Source organism: Mustelus asterias, chromosome 9, assembly GCF_964213995.1.
Source record: "Mustelus asterias chromosome 9, sMusAst1.hap1.1, whole genome shotgun sequence".
Lineage (NCBI taxonomy): Eukaryota > Metazoa > Chordata > Chondrichthyes > Carcharhiniformes > Triakidae > Mustelus > Mustelus asterias.
In genome coordinates this window covers 6,036,385-6,063,245 of record NC_135809.1, presented here as the reverse complement: position 1 = coordinate 6,063,245, position 26,861 = coordinate 6,036,385, and the positions used below count along the sequence as shown (strand labels likewise).

Genomic DNA, 26,861 nt, shown 5'->3' with positions numbered 1-26,861 from the left:
TTTTTTTGTCTGATTACACTGCTGTGAAGCATCTTAAAACACATTCCCATTTTAGAGGCACTATATAAAATGCAAGTTATGGTAATGTGACTCACCCTCTCTAGGTCCTGCTGAGATGCATGCAGCAAAGTCTGCCCTGAAGTGATCCAGGATTTGGAACCCCCCACATACATGCCCAGTCCTTGGTCATGCAGCCAGTTACACACCTGCTCTCTGCTCCACTTTGCAAATGGAGCATCCAGATCACTGCAGAGAAAATTATTTTTGCACCTCTGATGAATGCCGATTTACATTTAAAACACAAAGCTCTGTTTAAATTACCATATCACAAAATCTAGACAACCCAATAACTCTGCAAAGTGCTCAGGTGAAATAGAAAAAAAACTGTAGTTGTTTTGTTACTCCTATCCCAGCCCAATTCATGGTTTTCCCTTTATAAGTGAAAGATTTAACCTGGCAAATTAGCCATGTATTTCCACCTCCAATATTAGGGTGGGCACGGTGGCACAGTGGTTAGCATTGCTGCCTCACAGCGCCAGGAACCCAGGTTCAATTCCAGCCTTGGGTTACTGTCTGTGTGGAGTTTGCACATTCTCCCTCTGTCTGCGTGGGTTTCCTCCAGGTGCTCCTGTTTCCTCCCACAGTCCGAAAAACATGCTGGTTAGGTGCACGGGCCATGCTAAATTCTCCCTCAGTGTACCTGAACAGATGCCGGAATGTGGCGACAAGGGGATTTTCACAGTAACTTCATTGCAGTGTTAAGGTAAGCCTTACTTGTGACATTTTTGTTCAATTTGCACTTTGTGGATGTGAAGTAAATTAATTGCTTCCGGCACTCCAATATTTGTTTTCTATAGTCTACATAGAAGGTGCATAAAATCTCTACCCCAGGCAGCCGGTTATTGCTTCCGCTTCCAGCATCCGCAGTATTTTGCATTTAGCTGTGGATGTTCAGTTTCATTTCTTTTAAGAATCCCCACAGTGCAGAAGGAGGCCATTCAGCCCATCGAGGCTGCATGTACAACAATCCCACCCAGGACCTATCCTCTGCTACTCCCCCTGACACTAAGGGGCAATTTAGCATGGTCAATCCACCTAACCCGCACATCTTTTGGACTGTGGGAGGAAATCGGAGCACATGGAGAAAATTCACACAGGCACGAGGAGAAGGTGCAAACTCCACACAGTCACCCAGACTGAAATTGAACCCGGGTCCCAGGCGCTGTGAGACAGCAGTGCTAACCACTGTACCACTCAGTTGTTAAGTACATGCAACACCAAATTGAAAATTAATCTTGGCCTCTAATGAATCAAGAAATATGGGGATCAGGGAGGTAAGTAGTGGAGCTGAGGTCTAGTGAATGGTGGAATAGGCTTGAAGGGCCATAAGGCTTACTCTTTATATGTTTTCAAACAAAATCATAGAATAGAATCCCTACAGGAGAGGAGGCCATTCGGCCCATCAAGTCTGTACCGACCACAATCCCATCCAGGCCCTATTCCCGTAACCCCACACGTTTACCCTGCTAATGCCTCTGACAATAGAGTCAATTTAGCACGGCCAATCAACCTAACCAACACATCTTTCGACTGCCGGAGGAAACCCATGCAGACACGGGAAGAATGTGCAAACTCCACACAAAGTGACCCGAGGCCGGAATTGAACCAGGGTCCCTGGCACTGTGAGGCAGCAGTACTAACCACTGTGCCACCGTGCCAAATGGCTGTACAAACCTACTACAATTACCTTGAACTGTAGATAGAAGTCAGAAACGGATAAATACAATTGGATAAGGATCTTAATAAAACACCCATTAAATGTGTGTTTACATTTTGAACTGTATCATACGTTTTAGCATGCTGTAGATCCCGGGACCAGCCGAGCTTAGAACCTGACGTACTTCTGGTTCCACCTCTCTTGAAATCTGTATCAGTCATGTCATCAGGGTTAAAGGTGGTTGACTGACTCCGTTTAAGCCTGTAAACAAAAACCCAAAAAAGGAAGAATTCAGTTGATGCAATCCCCAAGTCCACGCCACTGCTGCCACCTCGCACTCTGCCAGTAGACCAGCATTCCCCTCTCTGCAGTTAGCAACCCCTCCCACTCAGTACCCATTCACTTAATAACAAGGCCAAGTTGTTCACAACCCTATTATCACTGATTTAATGAACATCGTGGCTTTTAGTGGAACTTGACAACACCTTGCCTCTTAATGAAGCCTTCCTCAGGTAAATCCAAGCAAATCCGTCTAACGCTCATCATACTAAAAACATCCACTATTCAATTAAACTACGAGTTAGCAGGAGCCAGCATGAACTAGCACAGAGAACAAAACATAACTCCCCAGGTTTTCCCCCACCTTAATCTCAAATTTGCATCTTTTTCTAGTTTCATATCAGCTGACATTGTACACGGCTTCTTTCCCCCTTCCTTTCCAAAACCACTCAACCCTCCCTGCCAAAAGAAAAACCCTCAACCCCACTGACAAGTACATAAGCCTAAGCCAAGGAACCAGGAAGAACTCCCCTGCTCAGAGATTGTTATGGGATCTTTTACACCCACACGCGAGAGCAGGGACCTCAGTCTAACCGGAGGCCAGGACAGCACTCCCTCAATATTGCATTGGAATTCCAGCCTAGGCTTATGTACTCAAATCCTGGAGTGGGACTTGAACCCATCACCTTCTGACTCAGAGGCGACTATTAACATTTGAATCTCTTTAATCAGGTTTCTGTACCTGCCACAGTAAGGGGCCCCATCTGAAAACACAAATAATAGCCCATACCTTTTCACATGATCAGACATATCATCCAATATCCTGTTGCAATTTTCTTCATAGAAACATTGAGAAGGCCAAGTCCATCATCTCAAGCCCTGCCACGAACTCTGTACCTGTGCCTTTGATTTAGCTATGAAGTCGCAGGAAAGATTTCATCTCTCTGTCTAGCCACCGTCTCAGGGTGACTCAAACCATTCAGTCTGAGCTTGCTATCCAATTTCTAACTGAGCTGACGCCCACTCGCTACCTTCACAAAGAAATATTTCCTTCCATCTCTATAGCATTTGTTGTCTCCTCCTCTGCCTCAACACATTTTCAGTTGAAACTCATCCATGTAATGGATACCTCCAGTACGTGCTGATGTTTTACCTGTCCCCAGTGTTGCGAAGGATCGGCCTGGCCACACTGCAGCCTAAACGCTCTCAGGGAGACATTTATGCGGAGAAACACCTTTGGCCACAGGTCTGCACGTAACTCCCCAGAGGCCCCACACAAACAGGTGGATCCTGTCGGATGGTTCCTTGAGCAGACTGTCAAGATCATTTGGCAGAATGCCTCATCACCAGAACTTTCAACCAAGCAGCAAGACCTGGCTTGGCTGGTGGTGAGAAAGGCCCTGCCCATCAGATCCTTCCTACACACCAGGAGTTTCACCCCATTTGCACATTGTCCTCTAGGTAACTGTGCTGGGGAAGAGGCCATTGCACACCTCCTTGTGGAATGTGCCTTTGCAAAGAAGGTCTGGAGTGAGATGCAGTGGTATTTGTCGAGGTTCATCCCGAGCGGCTCAGGGATGCAGGACTCTGTGCTCTACGGGCTGTCCCCAGGGACGGGGACTCTGCTCTACGGGCTGTTCCCAGGGACGGGGACTCTGTGCTCTACGGGCTGTTCCCAGGGACGGGGACTCTGCTCTACGGGCTGTTCCAAGGGACGGGGACTCTGTGCTCTACGGGCTGTTCCCAGGGACGGGGACTCTGTGCTCTACGGGCTGTTCCCAGGGACGGGGACTCTGTGTCTACGGGCTGTTCCCAGGGACGGGGACTCTGTGTCTACGGGCTGTTCCCAGGGACGGGGACTCTGTGCCTACGGGCTGTTCCCAGGGACGGGGACTCTGCTCTACGGGCTGTTCCCAGGGACGGGGACTCTGTGCTCTACGGGCTGTCCCCAGGGACGGGGACTCTGCTCTACGGGCTGTTCCCAGGGACGGGGACTCTGTGCTCTACGGGCTGTTCCCAGGGACGGGGACTCTGCTCTACGGGCTGTTCCCAGGGACGGGGACTCTGTGCTCTACGGGCTGTTCCCAGGGACGGGGACTCTGTGCTCTACGGGCTGTTCCCAGGGACGGGGACTCTGTGTCTACGGGCTGTTCCCAGGGACGGGGACTCTGTGTCTACGGGCTGTTCCCAGGGACGGGGACTCTGTGCCTACGGGCTGTTCCCAGGGACGGGGACTCTGTGTCTACGGGCTGTTCCCAGGGACGGGGACTCTGTGCTCTACGGGCTGTTCCCAGGGACGCATGCTGCGACAAACATCAACTGCTGCTGGAGGATCATCAACTCGGTGAAAGATGCTCTTTGTTCTGCCCAAAACTTGCTGGTTTTTCAGTGCAAAGAATTGTCCCGACTGAGTGTTGCAGACTTGCACAATCCAAAGCCCAGGACTGTGTGCTGAGGGAAGCACTCTAGCTTGGGGCAGCGTCTGCAGAGGTGCAATAGGGGAAGGTCGCTGACTATAAGTTTTCTGCAGCGCTTCCTTTAAGGCTAAGTGAAAATTTCTCTGACTAAAGGTTTGGCCATGGCGTGGAGATGCCGGCGTTGGACTGGGGTAAGCACAACTTGATATCTATGTCGATACAAAGGTTTGGCCGCCACTCCTGGTCATTTTTTTCTGATTGCGGCTCTGTGAAAGAGCCCGAGGTGGCTTTTCCAGGTCAAGGCACCAAATAATGTTAACCTTTTTTGATGGTCTAGTCTTTGTAACACCATTCTTTCTCTCTCTCTCTCTCCCCGCCCCCCCCTTTCCTGCTAATCTGATCACTCTTGCAAGACAAAATCATCACTTCTGCAGTAATTATATCTCAAATCAAACGTCAACATTAAGATGATTTTCATTTTGTTCAGTATCAGGAGGCGGCCATTTGGCCCATCGTGTCTGCACCAGCTCTCCAAACAAGACCATAAGACCATTAGACATAGGAGCGGAAGTAAGGCCATTCGGCCCATCGAGTCCACTCCACCATTCAACCATGGTTGATTTCAACTCCATTTACCCGCTCTCTCCCCATAGCCCTTAATTCCTCGAGAAATCAAGAATTTATCAATTTCTGTCTTGAAGACGCTCAACGTCTCGGCCTCCACAGCCCTCTGTGGCAATGAATTCCACAGACCTACCACTCTCTGGCTGAAGAAATTTCTCCTCATCTCTGTTCTAAAGTGACTCCCTTTTATTCTAAGGCTGTGCCCCCGCGTCCTAGTCTCCCCTGTTAATGGAAACAACTTCCCTACGTCCATCCTATCTAAGCCGTTCATTATCTTGTAAGTTTCTATTAGATCTCCCCTCAACCTCCTAAACTCCAATGAATATAATCCCACGATCCTCAGACGTTCATCGTATGTCAGGCCTACCATTCCTGGGATCATCCGTGTGAATCTCCGCTGGACCCGCTCCAGTGCCAGTATGTCCTTCCTGAGGTGTGGGGCCCAAAAAAAGTACCATGGCTTCGTGCCGTTCCCCTGTACCCCTGCACATTAATCATCTCACGTACTCTGGAATGTCTCAATTGAACCTGCCTCCACCACACTTGCAGGCAGAACATTCCAGACCCCAACCGCTCAATTTGTGAAGCAGCACTGGATAAAAGCAAATTACTGCAGATGCTGGAATCTGAAACCAAAAGAGAAAATGCTGGAAAATCTCAGCAGGCCCGGCAGCACCTCGAGTCCAGACGACCCTTTGCCAAGGCTTCGTCAGCTCTTTTCTCCCCTTACAGATGCTGCCAGGCCTGCTGAGATTTTCCACCATTTTCTCTTTTGGTTGTGACGGAGCATCACATTTAATCTTCTCACACCACGTTTGGTATGTATTTCATTGCTCAGTTAATTTTGCAATAACATATGGCAGGTATATTCTACAGACAAAGATACGGCTGAGCGATAATCTATTTTACATCAGCTTTCAAGAATATAGAGCAAAGAAAACCAGCAGATTTGAAGAAGAATACATATTCATATGTGCGTTATTTTTTAGGAATTAATTCACAGGAGTGAACTTAATATACTTAACATCGTGTGGGGTAACTGTGTGGTATTATTTTTGACAAAATGGAAGTAATCAGCTGTGAACTGAAAAAGAGCTCTATGAAATTAGGAAAAAATAGTGTATAAATAAGGGCGTGTACATTAATAAATTGCCTTAACATCTCTTCCTTCCCACATAACATAAGAACATAAGAAATAGGAGCAGGAGTAGGCCATCTAGCCCCTCGAGCCATTCAATAAGATCATGGCTGATCTGACGTGGATCAGTACCACTTACCCGCCTGATCCCCATAACCCTTAATTCCCTTACCGATCAGGAATCAATCCATCCGCGCTTTAAACATATTCAGCGAGGTAGCCTCCACCACCTCAGTGGGCAGAGAATTCCAGAGATTCACCACCCTCTGGGAGAAGAAGTTCCTCCTCAACTCTGTCCTAAACCGACCCCCCCTTTATTTTGAGGCTGTGCCCTCTAGTTTTAACTTCCTTACTAAGTGGAAAGGATCTCTATGGTTCTATGGTTCTAATCTCTCCGCCTCCACCCTATCCAGCCCCCCGCATTATCTTATAAGTCTCCATAAGACCCCCCCTCATCCTTCTAAACTCCAACGAGTAACAAAATTCTAAGTTATCCCAATCATTTTAGACACCAAAAGTTTACTTTAAAAACAGGCTGCTTACTTTCCAAATAATTTTTTGATTCCTTTTGATTTCTTTTTCAGATCTGGAGAGGTTGGAAACAGCTGACAACTGTCAGCCTCTCCTGGACGCAGTGGGAGACCAGCAGAATCCACATGCTCCGATTCTCTCTCCGTCTCCGCTACATTTTAAAGAGAAAACATAATTAAAGTTAGTTCATCCCCCCCCCCCCACCCCAGCCAGCTCAGCAAAACGGACTCTTGGCTTTAAAAAAAAAAAACGAAAAGGAAACTCCTCGGGGGAAACAAGGTCAAAATCTGCTGAGCCTCGGAACTTAAAAGGAATCCTCTAGAATTAGGCCCAACGAATTGGCCTTTTCCTTGAATGCACCGAAGCAGCACCCCACCGTGCATATAACATTAAAAAGACAAATAAAACTTACCATAAAAGGTGGCTGGCTTTGAAACTGGGGCTGCCATCCTCTGTTGCTTGGCATAAACATGGGATTTTACCACTTAGTTTTTTTTCTCAGTGAGTAACAGGCAGCGCTGACAGCCCAGGCAGTGAATGAAACATCTTTATTTGCCAATCCTTGCAAATACCAAGAATATGGTAGCAGCAACAATTAGACCAGGGACACTTGCAAATAAGTGGGGGGTGGGGTTCATAAAATATTACTTTAAATGATAAACTGTTTCATGCTCTAAAAAAAATGCTTAAATGAATGAACTACTGTACATTTTCCATACAAATGGGTGAAGGATGCTCGTCTGGGTCATTACTTTTGCAAATTAAAAACCCCTCAGTTCACTCAAACCATCAACTTCTGAATGATTTTCTGTCTAGATTTTCAGAAGTTGTCTCTGCAAATGCCTTACTGTTATGGACCGAGATCAGCTGTATTACTATTCATGATGCTTCACACCCTCAGCAGAGCCACAGTAGCTTTGGAAAAAGAAACAACACCTGGCTAACATCTGTGCCTTAAATACATGTTGCATTTGAAAATCCTTCGCATATTCCTGTCAGTTACACACGATGGGAGAATAGGTCACACAACAACGATTATCCTACTCCTTCAACAAAGGGTCTTAGCCTTTCAACTGCTCAACTTATGGTCCTTGCTCCAACACACCACCAAGTGAGCATGTTGAGGATAGTCCAGTCTCTGTATCCACAAGAAATCATACAGCAGTAAGCCCAGGCTGACGAGGAAAATACGGTGGCTTTATGGCATGGTGATTGCTACTTACATGAACCACCCTCCCACAGGACATGTGGTGCCTCTTGGGGATGAAACATCAGTTTTGAAAAATTAGTACACAAATGTCTACAATCCTTCCATTGAAGAAAAAAAGCAGAATACTCACTGATCTTAATGTGGTTAATGAAATCAACATAGATTTAAGAAAAAAAATGGAGATCGGAACAGATAGAGGTATATAAAATTGAGAAACATGGATATGGTAGGTTATAAGAATCTTTTCACCGTGTCAGAGGTATCCAAGACCAGACGGCATGTGTTTAAGGTGAGGAGTAAGTGGTTTATTTTTATTTATTTATTCATTAATGTCACAAGTAGGCTTATATTAACACTGCAATGAAGTTACTGTGAAAATCCCCTAGTCACCACATTCCAGTGCTGTTCGGGTACACTGAGGGAGAATTTAGCACAGCCAATGCACCTAACCAGCAGGTCTTTCAGACTGTGGGAGGAAACCGGAGCACCTGGAAGACACCCACGCAGACACGGGGGGAACGTGCAGATTCCACACAGACAGTGACCCAAGCCGTGAATCAAACCCTGATCCCTGGTGCTGTGAGGCAGCAGTGCTAACCACTGTGCCACCATGCTGCCCTTCTCTTGCTTAGAGAGGGAATCTGAGGGAATTCCTTTCCACCCAGAGGGTGGTGGAAATATGGAACATGCTGCCTAAGGGGCTGGTGGAAGCAGGTACTCTTGCAACATTGAAAAAGTATCTGGATGAGCACTTAAATCACCAAGGTATAGCATGCCATGGACCAAGTGCTGGTAAATGGGATTAGTGTAGATTGGCATTTGATGGTCAGCATAGACATGGTGGGCCGAAGGGCTTGTATCTGTGCTGTATGACTCTATGAGATCCATACTGCATTTTAATGTTAGACGATTAATCTAAACAAGACATTTGGCAGAAGGCTTTACTCCAGTGAGTGTCCAGGGAGTCACCTTGCTTGCCTGTAACACTATTATCCATGTGTATCCCGAGGAATTACCTACGCTTTTACCTGAAAGTTTCCTCCTCACCAGGTAATAGCTATATTCATCAATTTATAAATCACCTTTAACATTACAAAAATATCGCAAGGTGCTTCGCAGGAGTGCTAGGCAAATAGAAGTGGAGACCAAAGCATGCAAGGAAATATTAGGACAAGCGACCTGAAGCTTGTTCAGAGAGGTGGGTTTTAAGGACTGTCTTAGAAGAGGGAGAGAGGCAGGGAAATTTAGAGAGGGAATTCCAAAGCTTAAGGTGGAGCAGCCGAAGGCACAGCTGTCAACAATGGGGTGAACTTTTATGCATTATATTTTCTTCAGGCATAGTTACACAAAATGGCAGGAAAGGTCATGGAATTAAAAAAAAAAGCTTGGAAAGGCTCAGCAGGACAGGCAGTATCTGTGGAGAGGAAGAGTTAACATTTCAGGTGAAACACATCACCTGACGAAAGGCCATTGACCTGAAACGTTAACTGTTTCTCTCCACAGATGCTCCTCAACTTGCTGAGTCTGTCCAACTTTTTTTGTGGTATTCTTTAAACTTTCTGTTGTCGATCTGGGTTTTCCGCCAAGCTGTGTAGAAAATGCTGGACTGAATGCGCCAAACTTCAAAAATGTTATTTAAAAATGGTTACACCCTGGGGCATGGGCTTCACTGGCTGGCCAGCATTTATTGTCCGTCCTTGGTTGCCCCTGAGAAGGTGGTGGTGAGCTGCCTTCTTGAATCGCTGCAGTCCAGGTGCTGTGGGTTGACCCACAATGCCGTTAGGGAGGGAATTCCAGGATTTTGACCCAGCGATTGCGAAGGAATGGCGATATATTTCCAAGTCAGAATGGTGAATGGCTTGGGAGGGAACTTGCAGGTGGTGTTCCCATGTATCTGCTGCCCTTGTCCTTCTAGATGGAAATGGTCGTGGGTGTGGAAGGTGCTGTCTAAGGATCTTTGGTGAATTGCTGCAGTGCATCTTGTAGATAGTACACACTGCTGCTACTGGACGTCGGTGGTGGGGGTAGTGGATGTTTGTAGATGTAGTGCCAATCAAGCGGGGCCGCTTTTCCCTTGATGGAGTAGCAAGTGACCCAGCCAGTAGCTGAACCTTTCAGGTCTCCAGGTTACGCTGAACAACAGACAGCATCCAGACACAGCAGCTGAGTGCTTAGGGTTCAGGGTTAGGGAGGTGAAAAAAACTCCACCCATTTCCTTGCCCCTCCCAGTGTTATCCAGCATCCCCTTCTGGAAGTTCGTGTGTATGGACCTCACTGAGTACAAGGCTAACTCAATTACAATACCCAAGGATCTTTGTGGTGCCAGACTCTCAAATAATTTGGCTAAGGTACAATAAAGCCAAGTTCCAAAAGCGAACCTTCTCAATACACCGCACACTTCTCCAAGGAAACAAAAAGCGTGTCAGTATGAAAAACATTGAGAGCTCTGAATGTATCACCCTCCCTTTGACACTGCTGGGTCAAAATCTCTTTCGCTTCCTAATGAACAGGACTGTGAGGGTACCTTGACCACACAGACAGCGACGTTTGAAGGCAGCTCACCTCTACTTTTAAGGGGAATTAGGGTAGGCATTAAACGCTGGCCTTGCCAGTGACAGTCACATTCCATGAATAAATAAAATACATTTTTTGATCTATCCTGAGTTGACAGTGACTGTACAATATAGCAACAGTCCGAATGAACTGCAGTGTTCAGGAGCATTTCAACACTGTTCACTTTCAATCAAATTTTCACCACAGGCCATGATAAATGACATAACCACCAAGCAGGGCTGTCTGACCAGCATTACACTGCTGCATATTCCAGGTCATTTAATATCCAAGCTTCTTCACCGCTGTGATGTCTAAACCAATTTGGGAGAAAATTAAGGGGATTGAGATTGTTTGCTCCTATATTAAAGGTGGCATGGTTGCATAAGGAGGCACGGTAGCACTTGGTTAGCACTGCTGCCTCTCAGCGCCAGGGACCCGAGTTCAGTCCCCGGCTTGGGTCATTGTCTGTGTGGAGTTTGCACGTTCTCCCCGTGTCTGCGTGGGTTTCCTCCGGGTGCTCCGGTTTCCTCCCACAGTCCAAAGATGTGTGGGTTAGGTGAATTGGCCATGCTAAATTGTCCCTTAGTGTCAGGGGGACTAGCTAGGGAAAGTGCATGGGTTTAAGGGGATAGGGCCTGGGTGGGATTGTGTTCGGTGCAGACTCAATGGGCCAAATGGCCTCCTTCTGCATTGTCGGGATTCTATGATTAAAGGTGCTTTGCAAATGCAAGATGTTATTATTCTCGCCCTTCCCCGTTTATGACTAGGCACACTCGCAATTAAGTTCACTTCTGACAATAAACCGAGAAAGTAAAGCTCCCCAAGCTTGGCACCCTGAAATCCAGCAGGTCCATAACCAGATGAGTAAATGGGGCATGGAATAAACACGTTGTGAAAAGAATTGAAGAGTTAAAGTAACGATGATTATCAGCAATAACTGTTCATACCACCTGAAGGCATTCCACTGAAAGCTAAAGGCAGATTTTGCAGTTTAAAGTTCATGTTGCGTTGGCTAAATGCTGTAGAATTTGTTTAGTTTAAGCTTAACTACCGCATCGCTATTAGCTCTGCTGAGCATGTAAAGTAGTAAACAGCTGGAAGATATGTCCATAGCAAGGCATTGGTGCAGTCAAACATGCAGCTATACTATACCTAGCATCGGTGCACTTGCACTTCGACTGCGATCTTCAGTCATCCAGAAAATGTGTATGATCGTGGGGAGCACGGCAGCACAGAATATGCGGAATAACAAGGTAAAGTACAGATCAATTTACAGATACAAACCACTCCGATCAGAACGGTCAGGAAAAGATCACAACATTAACAGAGTCACAAAAACAGTCAAGTATTGATGTTTCATTTAAACAAAGGAGACAATTTTGTTGGCAGGACCAAAATGGTCTGTCTCAGAATCATAGACACCCCACAGTGCAGAAGGAGGCCATTTGGCCCATCGAGACTGCACTGACAACAATCCCACCCAGGCCTTATCCCCAAAATGTTTTAGGCGATATTAAGTAAATTGCAAGTCTATATAACTCAATCATTTAAACAAATATTCCATAACAACACTTCCATAGCCAGATAGTACAAGTGGAAAGCGTGCCATCACTGTAGCCCAGCTCTTCCAATCTCTGGATAGTCAGAGGCTGGGCGTACACCAGAAGATGCACTATGGAAGTCCCAACGCAAGGATTTTGTGGAAACGTCCCCAGAAGTTTCAACTTCTGATGGGAAATCCCCTTGTTCCCTGGGATCCTCTGAAAAAGTCTTCAGGTGTTTTTTTCTTAACAGAATAGTTAACAAGGAAACATTCGACAGAACAACCTAGAGCACCTGGGTAACTATATTCCACCCCCACCCTCCTTATCTGCTTGCACGGAGTGGAGAGTTGTTTATAAACTAAAGGATTTCTAATCACCTGCAAAACACATCTGGGTTCTACACAATATTGGAGATTTCACAACAGACCAATAAAACTTCCTACACCCAAATTGTCCACCTGAATACTAAGTTGAACATTATTCATGACAAGTCAGCCACACTTTGGTAGATTGAAGGCAAGGGGGAAATAATTACAAGCACACATACATTTATCAAACATAATTTCAACATTTTCACAAGTGAACATCTGAAAGATTAGTTTAAATTAATTACATAGTTATTTTATAAACATTAATGAATTCCCCACCTCCAAATGATGAGCTATACTGATAAAGGTCTATCGGGAGATGGGCAACAAATACTGCCCTGCCAATGTCAACCACATACATCCCAAACACCATTTTGTTTTTTAACCATTTGTGCTCACTTACCCAGGTTAGGTGCACTGGCTGTTCGTTTGCCACCTTTTATCTTGAAGAATCCACGGCCAAAAGAAGCTCTGGCCTTCTTAGAGGCTGCACTATCATCATCCAGTGAATTCGGATGCCCAGTTGGTGGCTTTGGTGGCAGGGCTGTGAACTTGCTGATCTCCATACACGCTTTATTCTGGATGTAAATAATGGTATACTTTAGTTCCCAGGGATATCTTGTGTCAGCAAAAACCATTAACATTGCATCAGGACAGATGCTGGGAAATTTAAAAACATGACTTTGGTAAATGAGGATTCACAAAAATAACCGTACATATATAATAAACAGGATCCTCCAGAATATGAAAACACAATTGTGGCTCCTATTAAAGCATGCTAAAACACTATCAAACGGATTCCGCTAAACTGTTAGGTTACACGAGTTATACAAAGAGACCTACCTGTCTGACAATAGATATCAATCTGTAAATAATTTCTGACTTGGCTTTAAAACAATTCAGTCTGCTAGAGTGACTGTCCGACAGATGCAAGAATACCAAATGAAATAAGGATGTCAAATTTAGACCGAGTGGAGCAAAGGAAGGGTATGATGGCTAATACCACAGCTGCCAGGCTACACAGTGATACTGAATTCAAATGCCTGGTAATCGGTCATATGAATGAGAAAACAAGCAGTAATCCCCAAGTCAGATTAATGGAAGGTGCAGGTTGGGATGCATAGTTATGAATTAGCCAAATGGGTTTGGTGAAAGCATGATGCAAAAATAAATCCAGCGTAAATTAAAATGATTTGCTCGGAAACGAGGAATGGATTTATTTAATTATCAGTCACAAGTAAGGTTTACATTAACACTGCAGTGAAGTTACTGTGAAATTCCCCTAGTCGCCACATTACGGCGCCTGTTCAGGTCAATGCACCCTAACCAGCACGTCTTTCAGACTGTGGGAGGAAACTGGAGCACCCGGAGGAAACCCACGCAGACACGGGGAGAACGTGCAAACTCCACACGGACAGTGACCCGAGGCGGGAATTGAACCCGGGTCCCTGGAGCTGTGAAGCAGCAGTGCTAACCACTGTGCTACCGTGCCACTTTTTAATAGATTCGAGGCTGGTAAGGTTGAAGGCAGTTGTGGTAGGGAGAGTATCGAGTGAGCTGAGGTTTATGAAGGGTGAAGGCAGGGCGACCTTCAAAGCCCTCGCTATACACAGTGATGTCAGTTGGAGGCAACAGAGGCACCAACATATGGTACAAGTGGGCAACACTCTGGTGATGAAAGATGAACGGTGATTCTGGGAGAGTTGGAAAGTCTGCTCAAAAAAGCCCAACAAAATACTATCCACACCAGCAGCAATACATTCCACAATAATCAGTGCACCTTTAAAGTAAAAGTTTATTTATTAGTCACAAGGCTTACATTAACACTGCAATGAAGTTACTGTGAAATTCCCCTAGTTGCCACATTCTGGCGCCTGTTCGGGTCAATGAACTTAAACAGCACGTGTTTCAGAATTGTTTAACCTTTCTTTAATTAGTACCATTAGACTCATTTACAACAACAAAACTTTCATCTAGATTGCAGTCAAAATCATGAATAAAGTTAGTTTGCAGAAAAAGAATGAAAGGAGTAGAGGTTGCAAGTTGCAGTGAAGCGATTTCTAGCATGGAGACCAGTGTACTTTAGAAGTACTGACATTCAAAGGGCAGGTTCAAAACTTAAACATACAATATTTTTAGTTTGAAAATTGAAAATTATAAATTCCTTTTGAAACACATTCTCTCCCTTCTGCTTCAGTGATGAGAAACTAGAACAACAAGCCCGGTTAAGCCAGTCAGCAGCGCTAAACTGTCCACATTTGTGTTATGGTTCAACTAACTTAGCACAACATGATACAAATTCCACCTCCAATTACAGATCATTAATATTTTAAACTGTTGCTATGTGTGCACATTTCAGACTGCAGGCCCTTTCCCCTTCAACTGAAATGCTTTTGTAATCTTCCATAGAGTGAAGCTTTGGGCAGCAAAGTTTAACGTACATATATTGGACCTCTATCCAATGATTAATTTCAAATTCCAAATCCAGAGAGAAGTAGAATTCTGGAATGGTTATCAAGTGCCAGAAGCAGCAGCAACCCAATTCATGGGCCAATGGCAACCTTGATCACAGCAATACAAAAACAACCTGCCCTGGGGCAAGATCAGAAACAAATCACAACTAAATAGGATTGAAACACATACTTTTCCACCCAATTAACAAAAATGTTGACAGCTAACCTTAATCAAGAGCAAAATGTTCCCTGCCAGCTGAAAAGGTAATAGTTGGAGAGTTCGAAATGGAAAGGAAAGAGAAAGAGAGTCAGCATTAGAACAGGAAGAAATGTCCCTACATCAACAACCCGGGTACAAAGTATAGAAGATGGCACTCTTACAACCAGTTGTCAGTTTACATCTGGAATGTATTATTACTATAGCAATTAACAGTATAGGTATATCTATTTAATTGATTAATTAAATCAAGCTTCTTAATTTTATCAAGGCAATTTGATACAAGTTGGATTATTACATAGCTGCCAGTCTCGATCATCACGAGCACCTGTGTCCCAAACCAGCTTAACAAACGTGAGGGAGACTGTAACATACCTCCAAAGGGCTCTGTTGAGCAGGTTCCATGGATAATTTCTGTTCAAAAGCAAAGGATAACAAATTTAAAACCTATTCTGTAATAAAATGCAGCTGAAGGCCAGCCTGCACTTCAACAAATACCAACATTTTCATAGTTTAAATCACAAGGTTAGATGGTGAGACAAAGCAAACCTTGTGTTCCTCCTCCATTCTCAGGTTCTCCTGACTATCAAACTTGTGTACATCTGATAATCTGCAATAAAACATGAGAGAATGTGTTTCACTACACAGTCCAAAATAAATTCCAATTCTGTAGGCTCCCAAATGATCAAGGACATCGAGAAAGAAAATAAAACAGAATGTGCTGGAAATATTCAGGAGATCGGGAACATCTGTGAAGGTCAAAACGAAGTTAACATTTAAGGTCTATGACCCAAGATGTTGCTAAACCTGCTGAGTATTTGCAGCACCCACAGCACTTTACGAGAATAGTTGATCAAGCCTCTGGAATATTTTGAGAGATATCGATAGAGAATTGGGTTTCTGCATTTGAACCAGGGGCTGTTCCAAACTTGGTCTATTCCAAACTTGCTTGGACGAGTGCAGCTCCACACCACAAGCTCAGCACCATCCGGTACACAGCACCCCACCCAGTACCTTAAACATTCACTCCCTCTAACAATGCACATTGGCAGTAGTTCACACTATGGGCCTGATCTTACCATCGTGTTGCACCTGTTTTCGGGTGTGAAAACTTGCTAAAGTCGGGAGTGAGGCGAGTAGCGCGATCTGCGCCTGCCTCCACGCCAGTTCCCCCTTTATCAAGGCCCGGAAATGGCCGCAATTGCGTGCATTTAAATTGACCCCATGGGCTGGACGTCCAATTTTACCGGCACATCCCCCTTTAACCATCGCATTCGCCCATCCGGAATTGGCGCAAAACAGACATGCTCCATAAAAGTCCAATCGGGCACTCCATCAGTGAGGGTTAGTGAGGAGGTAAGTGCCGAGCTTCCGACTGCCCTCTGCTTGAGATCGGTGGGGGAGTGGGTCCACTGCCACTCTGCTTGAGATCGGTGGGGGGTGGGGGGGGCATGAATGGTCTGGTGATGGAGGGGTTGTGGAGGGGGATAAGGGGGTCAGTAATGTTGTGGGGTTGAGGCAATGTCTGTGGGGACCAGGGGGAGGCATTATCCGGCCCGGGAAGAATGTGGCAGGGGAGCCGCATTCTATCATTTTTTTTCCTGTGCATGCGCAGTTGGAGGCACTGATCGGAGCTGCAAGATTTCGGGCACGTTAAGCCCCGGCCACAGGCTTCTGCAGCGCGATTCGGAATCACTGATATTTTTGCAGGCAGAGTGTGTATGGGGGCGCCTCAGAACATTTAGGGGGCGCCTAAATGTCAGATCTGAAACACTCCCAGTTTCAAGTCCGCCCAGCACTTTGAATCAAAATGGTAAAATAGGCCCCATGTAAAAGATGCACTGCAGCAACTTGTCAAACCACTTCAAACGCCTTCCAAAATGACCGAGATAGAAAAGGGCAGCAGACACATGGGAACATCACCACCTGCAAGCTCCCCAAGTGATACATTAGATGAGAAACTTTGGTTATGTTGCTGGATTGCAGAAGCTGGGATTTGTGATGATAATGTGCCTTAAACAAATGTATTTGCGTCATGTTTCTTGTGCAGGATTTTGTTTAGCAGTCAGTTCTATTTAGTGGTGCAGCTTTGTCTATAACTGGCAGCCCATGCTGATACTGCAGAAGCATAATTGATCCTAATTGCTGGAATGTTTGCTTCAATCTGGGCTAATGAAGTGTTGTTAAATTTGTGTTTTTCCCTGGGGCTTTTCAGAGTAGGGTTTGATTAGGTTGATTGACAAGGAAGGTCATGTGACTGGGCAGGGCTAGTCTCACAGACAGACACAAGCTCAGCTGCTGCTTGACATCTTTAGAGAGAAGTAGCTCCCTCTCTCTTTCTTTCTCTCTCTAGAGATTAGAGACTGGGACCTGCCAGAAAATAGGTCTCTTTCTCTGAAGTTCTGCTGTTTGAAGATGGAGGCTGCTGTATGGGAGTCTTTCTGTATCTCTGTCCAGACTGGTTAAAAGGCTGGAACTGTAGCACCCACATGAGCATATCTGTTTTTGTGCTAACTGGTTCTGAAGGAGGATGCATGTCTATTGGGATATTGCTTAAATTGAGAGAAAACAGTTAGGAATTATACCTTGTCACGTTTAAGTATTTCAATTTGGTTATATTTTAACTGTGTTGTTAAATACAGTTTGTTTTAACAAAAGTTTCCTAGTAGGTTAAAGATCACACTTGGAGCTAAACACCTTAAGCTCGTACTAATGCCAAAAACTGGGGTCTAGGCTAACTTCGTAATACACCTTGGTGTTTCTGATTTGGTCTCTAACGGGTTGTTCTCCTTAGAGATGGGGAGCTTGAGAGGAGATTTCAGAGTTATAGAATGGTTACAGCACAGAAGGTGGTCATTTAGCTACTTATGCCTGCGCCAACTCTCTGCAGGTCCTGCTCACTTAATCCAACTCCCCCGCCTTTTCACTATAGTCCTGCAGGCTTGTTCCTATTTAGATAATTATCCAATTTTCTTTTGAAAGCCAGGATTGAATCTGCCTCCGCCACACCTCCCAGGCAATGCATTCCAGATGCTAATCAGTCACTGTGTGAAAAATGGTTTTCTTTGGGTCTTTTGTCCATAGTTTGCCAACCACTTTCTGATTCTAAAATCTCTCCTCAAGCTTCCCTTTTCTAAGGAGAACAAGCCCAGCTTCTGTCTTCTGGTTCTCGATACTTCTGCGAATGAACACTACTATCAAATCACAACCAGAGGAACTCTACTACCCTGTACAAACCCGTTCAAAATCCTAAAGGATTCTCGACAAGGTAAATCGAGAAAAACTGTTTCCATTGACAGCAGGATGAAGAACCAGAGGAGAGAGTGATTTAAGGATCACGTGGTTACGGTCTGGAATATACTGCCTGAGAACACGGCGGAGGCAAATTCAATTCTGCATTTCTAAAGAGAACTGGATAAATACATGAAGGGGAAAAAAAAACATTGGCAGGGCCACAGGAAAGACAAGGGGTGAGACGAGCTAAAATACTTTGCACAGCTCCGGAATGGGGCTGCCAGGCAGAGTGGTTATGGCACAAAAAAGGCCATTCTATTCTATGATTCTCTATGTACAGAAGCGCAGTGCCCGAACACATTTCTACTAGGGCATGGAAGCTCCTGGATTGCTGAAGGAATGCAGCCATCCTTAATAACACAATCCTCACCACCACACAAGCTTTTCATCAGTCGGGTAGACAGTTTGAAAGAATGCTGAAATCTCAACTTTTGTGTAACCAAAGCCTTGCATTTTATCAACAATGAATGAACAGGATTGATGGAAATACGGTTTTTCACTTGCATGGTACTTACATAGGACTGTCACATATGACAGTTTCTTCAACTAATGAAGAGATATCACCTGGTTGTATTTCACTGTAGAAAAAAGTAAATTTACATCAGATTACATGGTACAAATTGTTATACTTTCCTTAGAAAAAAGACTATATAAATTAAATAATACTAAGCAATGCTAATATCAGCTCAGCCCGAAATCTGCTGTTTGTTAAATAATAAATACAACGGTTAGATACTCAAATTAGATTTCAAATATTGCAGTTGACTTTACAAATCAGAGAATCCCGACTCTGCAGGCCATTTGGCCCATCAAGCCTACACCAACTTTCTGACAGAGTATCTTACCCAAGCCCTCTCCCCTACCCCATCCCTGTAACCTCACACATTTACCACGGCTATTTATTCTAACCTACATATCTCAGGACACTAAGGGGCAATTTTAGCATTGCCAATCCACCTAACCTACAGATCTTTGGACTGTTGGAGGAAACTGGAGCACCCGGAGGAAACCCATGCAGATATGGGGAGAACGTGCAAACTCCACACAGACAGTTACCTAAGGCCAGAATTGAACACGGGTCTCTGGAGCTGCAAGGCAGCAGTGCTAACTAAAGTTCAAAGTTTATTTATTAGTCACAAGTAAGGCTTACATTAACACTGCAATGAAGTTACTGTGAAATTCCCCCAGTCACCACACTCCGGCGCCTGTTCGGGTCAATGCATCCAACCAGCACGTCTTTCAGAGTGTGGGAGGAAACCCACACAGACACGGGGAGAACGTGCAAACAGTGACCCAAGCCGAGAATCGAACCCGGGTCCTTGTGAAGCAGCAGTGCTAACCACTGTGCTACCGTGCCACCTCTGCAGTCCCACTCAAGCAGCAAAGCTGAATTGTTTTACCCAATGTCAGGGGTTGGTTCAACTTCAGGGTCCATCTTCTCAACGTCAGGATGGGTATGACTCTTGGGAGTAGATGAAATCATTGGAATTGGTACTTGAAGGATGCTAGTGTGGATTTCAACTGGCTCCTAAAACAAAATCAGCAAATTATGTACCTTCCAGCAATTATATTCTTTTACCAACATCTATTTGCTCGTGTGTTTAAACATTGAAATGCAACAGTAGATTTTAAAAATCAGCTATAAATACAATGCAAGAAACCTGAATGGACAGGTGACCAAATGATCTTAGTCTGCAGGTTTTTGATCAATTCTTACTGCAAGCTCCCAGCACAAGAAGTGTTTCCAGTAAAATTATACTCTGCAAATACACACTTGTCTCTTTTATATATTCAGTGCCCTGTTTTCTTTTTAATTCTATAACAGTAAACACCATGCAACTAATAGAACGTGGTTTTAATTTAACCCTGTTCTTTGGATGGACAATGAATGCTGGCTTAGCTAGCGAGGACCAAATCCCATGAATATTTTTTTAAAAGTGGTTATGGCAGAGATCCAAGCCGTGAATATCTTTCGAGCGCTGGAGAATCCCACTGCCATAAGCAGTAGAATGGGGTTGGAAAAGCACAAGGGACTTTTGGTATTTCCTGTTATTCCATTTATCAAATGAGATGCATAGTACCAATGTCTGATCAGAAGACAACCTTTGTGGCATTGAGGCTACCCTTCCTAAACACTATTTGATTCTCGGGCAAAAAATCCTGTTTCTTCTTAATTCACACAACCCTTTTAAATTGCCATGGATTTCATCCACTTGTAATCTGTTACTACTTACCATTCTCACATCTTCAAGCTGAGCTCACTACTTTGCACCTGCCAGAACTGGATAAAACCTGCTTATTCACCAAGCCTGTGCAGACAAAACCCTTAAGGTTATAGCCTCTCAGCTACTGCACTCAATTATCATCTTGGAGCCAGCAATGGACAACATTCCATCTTCATTTAGAAAAATGATAAAACAACAGAGTGCCCTCAACACTCATCCAAGTAAGACATCACTGGTGAGCCACTTCGATCTCTCACTCCCACATTCCACCACCCTTTGCTGTTTAACCTTCAGCCTGCATCAGTCTGGTTCAACACTTCCACACAGCTCTGTGGGTACTGTGTGTAATGATCCAGCAGGTGATAATCGCTACGCATACAAAATCCCAAAGGAAATTTGGCAAGCTTATCACACAAATACACACATGCAGGCATACACACTGCTCTTCACAGTATGCACCTTGTGAATCAGTCAGCTATGTGGTACAGTCTCAAATACCCAAGCTGACAACATCCGCTGTCTCACTGTCAACTTGCTTTGGTAATGGAGTATGCTGTGGGACTATTTTTGCATCAATTATACAAACACAGCAAGTTTACAATTTCTATTCTAGTCAAAAAAAATTTCCACATTTTTACTCAGTTATATGAATTATAGAAGTCATAGAAACTCTACAGTACCGAAGGAGGCCATTCGGCCCATCGAGTCTGCACCGACAACAATCCCATCTAAGCCTTATTCCCATAAACCCCACATATTTAACCCGCTAATCCCTCTAACCTACGCATCCCGGGACACTAAGGGGCAATTTAGCATAGCCAATCCACCTAATGCACACATCTTTGGACTGTGGGAGGAAACCGGAGCACCCCGAGGAAACCCATGCAGACACGTGGAGAATGTGCCAACTCCACACAGACAGTGACCCAAGGCCGGGAATTGAACCCAGGTCCCTGGAGCTGTGAGGCAGCAGTGCTAACCACTGTGCTACCCCTAGTCTGATTAGTCTCAAATTGTCTGAAAGATTGGTTAATTTAGCTGATAGCTGCTATTTTATAATTTCTTTACAACTTACAAATAGCAAGCACACCTGGGACAGATCCGTGACAATTAGCATTTTAATGCTTTACCGCTGAAAAAATCTGAAAAATGTTTCAGATTGGAATATAATTATGAAAATTAACTTACTACTTCTGTCACTGTGTCTGCTGCTGAGGTTGGTACAGTAGAAGCCAGCTCCATTTCTAATGTTTCACCAGCGCTAACTCCAACACATCCCCCATTCAGACTTTCGTCACTGCCATCTTCTTTAACTGCATTTACAATTCAGAAAGAAAACAAACATTTGATTTCGTACTTGCACAAGATATGTTCGCTTACACAGGAGAAAATGTCTCCTCCGTTCTTAGTTATGATTCAACATCTCTCATTCCTTACAATAATCATAGAATCCTTACAGTGCAGAAGAGGTCATTCGGCCCATCGAGTCTGCACCGACTCTCTGACAAAGTGTCTTGCCCAGTCCCTCTCCCCCCCGCCCTATTCCTGTAACCCCACACATTTACCATGGCTAATCCATCTAACCTACACATCTTGAGACACTAAGGGTCAATTTAACATGGCCAAACCACCTAACCTGCACATCTTTCGGACTGTGGGAGCAAACTGGAGCACCCGGAGGAAACCCATGGGGAGAGGGTGCAAACTCCACACAGACAGTGACCCAAGGCCGGAATCGAACCCGGATCCCTGGTGCTGTGAGGCAGCAGCGCTAACCACTGTGCCACCGTTCCATAAAATGTACAATTATCATTAAGTGAACCCATTAAAATTGGGGAAAGTACAGATTTTAATACTTTATAGATTTTAGCAAATCAGTATGAAATTTATAAAGTTCTGTCAATCCCTTTAATCCCTGATATCTGTAAAGTGAAATACAAACGTCTTGTTTTACACCATTTAAAAGATATCCACTGTGGCTTTTGAACAAAGAAAACTTTCTTAACATTTCAGCTCAAAATTAATAGGAGCCGAACAGCTCAGCATTGAATATGGGCAGCACGGTGGCACAGTGGTTAGCACTGCTGCCTCACAGTGCCAGGCACCCAGGTTCAATTCCAGCCTTGGGTCACTGTCTGTGTGGAGTTTGCACGTTCTCCCAGTGTCTGTGTGGATTTCCTCTGGGTGCTCTGGTTTCCTCCCACAGTCCAAAAGACATGTTGGTTAGGTGTACTGACCCAAACAGGCGCCCGAGTGTGCGCGACTAGGGGAACGTCACAGTAACTTCATTGCAGTGTTAATGTAAGCCTTACTTGTAACTAATAAATAAATGATAATAATTGGCTGAAAGGGAGGTGGATGAGAACAGAGTTCATTTTGATTGGTGGGAGATGACAAGTGTCCATTTCTTTATTGTTTTATGGGATGTGGGCATCGGTAGCAAGGCCAGCATTTGTTCCCAATAGCCTTTGAGCCGAGTGGGTTATGATGGCATTTCACAAGTCAGTTGAGAGTCTGCCACATTGCTGTGGGCCTGGAGTCACATGTAGCCCGGACCAGGTATCGACGGCAGATTTTCTCCTCTTAAAAGACATCAGTGAATCAGGTGGGTTGCCATGTCAATCAATGATAGTTTCATGGTCATTGTTACGGAGCCTAGCTTACTTTCCAGATTGATTGGATTTAAATTCCAAAAGCTGCCACGGTGGGATTTGAATCTCTGTCTCCTGGGCCTCTGGTTTACTAGTCTAGTTACTGTCGTCTCCTCCACGTATGCCAATCGCTTAAGTTTGAGCACAAGTACCAAAATGAATAAAAGCCTAATGGAATATCAACCTTTATCAAAAGGGGTTGGAATTCCAAAGTAAGAAAGTGATATTTTAATTGTACACAGCCTGTCGGACCTCACCTGGAGTACTGCAATCTACTTTGGGCACAGAAACTCAAGGTGCCTTCCTGCTAATACAACGCTGATGCACCAGAATGAGTTAAGATTGTGACGATAGGTCGCATGAACTTGGTTTGCATACTCTTTTAAGTTTGGAAACTTTGACAGATGATCAGAAGTGTTCAAAATGATTCGGGGATTTGTGAGGGTGGATAAATGGAAACCACACGTTTCAGTGAGGGAAACCAGAAGAAGAGGGCATCGTATAAAGATTAGAGCTACATTGTTTAGGAGTGAAATTACGAACACGGAGGATAGCGGCAATCTGGAACACTCTTTCCCCCAAAAAGTTATGGATGCCAGAGGTCAACAGGAATTTTCAAGACTGGGATCGATAGATTTTTACTGGGTAAAAGGTGTTGAGGAATATGGAGCAAAGGCAGGTAGATAGAGCTGAGGCAGTTCAACCAAATGGCAGAATAGGCACGAAAGAGCTGAATGGTCTACTCCTTCTCCTAATATAGGGTAGGAGTACACATGCAGACTGTGAATCTGTAAGAGGATAGATAGGCTCAATATCACAGAATCCTGCAGTGCAGAAGGAGGCTATTCGGCCCATCGAGTCTGCACCGACCACAATCCCAAGCCCTATTCCCATAACCCCATGCATTTTCCTTAGCTAGTCCCCCTGACACTAGGGTCAATTTAGCATGGCCAATCCCCTAACCAGCACATCTCCAGGGTGTGGGAGGAAACCGGAGCACCCGGAGGAAACCCACGCAGACACGGGGAGAACGTGCAGACTCTGCACAGACAGTGACCCAAACCGGGAATTGAACCTTGGGTCCGTGGAGCTGTGAGGCAGCAGTGTTGACCACTGTGCCCTTATTTTTTGTATTTCATATCGAGGTGGTGTGGGGGTGGGGAAGAAGAACCAGGCAAGAAAGCCTAGGGCTCCTAGTATTAATTTGTGTGCACCCTCTCGGAAAACCTGCATGAGACTATCTGGGTGAGGGTGCACGGGACAGAGATCCCACCTGGCTACAATCAGTGTAACAAATACCCCATAGACTTCCATTGACCAGACTGCGCACAGACTGCCCAACTGAGGCACCGGAGAATTAATGACATGTGGAACAGCAGTCCAACAAGACAACATCAGAAAACATGAAAAAAATAGAATATCCTCCAGTCCATTCTTTTCTGTTCAGTATTAAATTTGCAGCTTCAAAAGAAAGACTAGAAAGAACATTTTGCCCTTTTGAAGTGAGGTTCTCAAAAAAACCTCTCTTGCACTCGCTTGTGACAAGCTAATTTAGGGAGATAAATTAACTAAGGTGGGAACCGAGAGAATAAAAGACCTTCATATTCATATGACATAGAGTCATAGTCATAGAGTCAGAGGTTTACAGCATGGAAACAGGCCCTTCGGCCCAACTTGTCCATTCTGCCCATCTTTGCCTAGACACTGTGACCAAGGCCAAAACTCACCTTAGATGAATGTGGATCCACAATCCAACACATTTTGATACGTTAGGTGCCACTGGATTGCAGATGGGAAGGAAAAGCTTAAGCTTTATCAACAGGAATTAAAAAAATTATACATTACATATCCTGTAAGAATGAAAATGATACCAGGTAATGTAACCACCCTACTGCGCAAATAGTTGGAGCGTGAGGTTAATTTAACCAAATAGTTTAAACATAGCTGCAAGTTGCAAATTGAACGATTATAGATCATAACATCTCACCTTTCTTTTGGGCCACAGACATCACCATATCCTGCACTTTCTTGTACCTGTTCAAGGACTGTCGCAATTCTTCTATTTTCCGATCCTTCAGAAAAAAAAATACTGGAGAAGTCGTCCCATACACAAAATATCGTAACATGATAGAAAAATTCCAATGCCTGTTTTTCCCCAGAGGTTGAGGGAATGGAGAGGGGAAAGTGAGGGGGAGGTGGGTAGAGATGCATTTAAATCTTTAGAGGGCCCAACATGACAATCTAACACTGATGCACATTCACAGCTAAAGGCGAATGGGCAGCACGGTGGTTAGCACTGCTGCCTCACAGCAACCAGGGACCCGGGTTCGATTCCCGGTTTGGATCACTGTTTGCGTGGAGTTTGCACATTCTCCCCGTGTCTGCGTGGGTTTCCTCTGGGTGCTCCAGTTTCCTCCCACAGTCCAAAGATGTGTGGGCTAGGTTGATTGGCCATGCTAAATTGCTCCTTAGTGTCAGGGGGACTAGCTAGGGTAAATGCATGGGGTTATGGGGATAGGGCCAGGGTGGGATTGTGATTGGTGTTGACTCTATGGACCAAATGACCTCCTTCTGCACTGTGGGGATTCAATAATTCTAAGTGTGAACCACACACTGAAAATTCTATACTTCCTGAATTCCAAATATGATCAGAACCACATCTGAACTAATTTAGTTTGACTTGCATAGAAACTAGAATCAGGGGTAGGCCATACGGCCATTCAAGCCTGCTCCACCGTTCATTTTGATCATGGCTGATTATTGTATTCAATATCCCGATAGCCTCTTCCCTCATATCCCTTGATCCCTTTAGCCCCAAGAGCTATATCTAATTGCTTGAAATCATACAACAAAGAACAAAGAAAATTACAGCACAGGAGCATGCCCTTCGGCCCTCCGAGCTTGCACCAACCATGCTGCCTGACTGAACTAAAACCCTCTACCCGTCCAGGGACCATATCCCTCTATTCTCATCCTATTCATGTATTTGTCCAGACCCGCCTTAAAACTCACTAGCGTATCTGCTTCCACGACCTCCCCCGGCAGCGAGTTTCAGGCACCCACCACCCTCTGTGCAAAAAACTGCCTCATACATCTCCTTTAACGTTTTGGCCTCAACTACTTTCTGTGATAGTGAATTCCACACATTCACCACCCTCTGGGTGAAGAAATTTCTCCTCACCTCAGTTCTAAAAGGTTTACCCCTTATCCTCAGACTATGACCCCGAGTTCTGGACTCCCCCACCATCGGGAACATTCTTTCTGAATCTATCCTGTCCAAACCTATTAGAATTTTATCAGTTTCTATGAGATCCCCTCTCACTCTTCTAAACTCCAGTGAATATAATCCTAACCGACTTAGTCTCTCCTCATTTGACAGACTTGCCATTCTATTTACTGAATATTTTGTTATAATTGTTGCAGAAATATAGCTCCTATTTAAAAGTTAATTTATTAGTCACAAATAAAGCTTACATTAACACTGCAATGAAGTTACTGTGAAATTCCCCTAGTCGCCACACTCCGGCGCCTGTTCGGGTCAATGCACCCTAACTAGCACGTCTTTCAGACTGTGGGAGGAAACCGGAGCACCCGGAGGAAACCCAAGCAGACATGGGGAGAATGTGCAAACTCAACACAG

At 44.7% G+C, this 26,861-nt stretch overlaps 1 protein-coding gene across 19 annotated transcripts in view; it reads right to left on the bottom strand.

Annotated features, from left to right (window-relative positions):
• The window catches only part of ppfibp1b (PPFIA binding protein 1b), a 164,435-nt gene that overhangs the window by 17,256 nt on the left and 120,318 nt on the right, over positions 1-26,861 (bottom strand). For 10 of the 19 annotated variants that reach the window (XM_078219586.1, XM_078219583.1, XM_078219571.1 and 7 more), the window contains 12 exons: positions 25,209-25,293; positions 21,759-21,883; positions 19,746-19,873; positions 18,861-18,923; positions 15,601-15,661; positions 15,427-15,465; positions 15,061-15,090; positions 12,785-12,959; positions 11,622-11,654; positions 6,719-6,857; positions 1,850-1,978; positions 96-246 (listed from right to left, as the gene is read on the bottom strand). In XM_078219586.1, coding sequence (XP_078075712.1) covers positions 96-246; positions 1,850-1,978; positions 6,719-6,857; positions 11,622-11,654; positions 12,785-12,959; positions 15,061-15,090; positions 15,427-15,465; positions 15,601-15,661; positions 18,861-18,923; positions 19,746-19,873; positions 21,759-21,883; positions 25,209-25,293 — 1,158 coding nt within the window. The remainder of the gene's footprint in view (positions 1-95; positions 247-1,849; positions 1,979-6,718; positions 6,858-11,621; positions 11,655-12,784; positions 12,960-15,060; positions 15,091-15,426; positions 15,466-15,600; positions 15,662-18,860; positions 18,924-19,745; positions 19,874-21,758; positions 21,884-25,208; positions 25,294-26,861) is intronic. The other 9 variants (XM_078219587.1, XM_078219585.1, XM_078219575.1 and 6 more) reach the window with 3 other exon arrangements.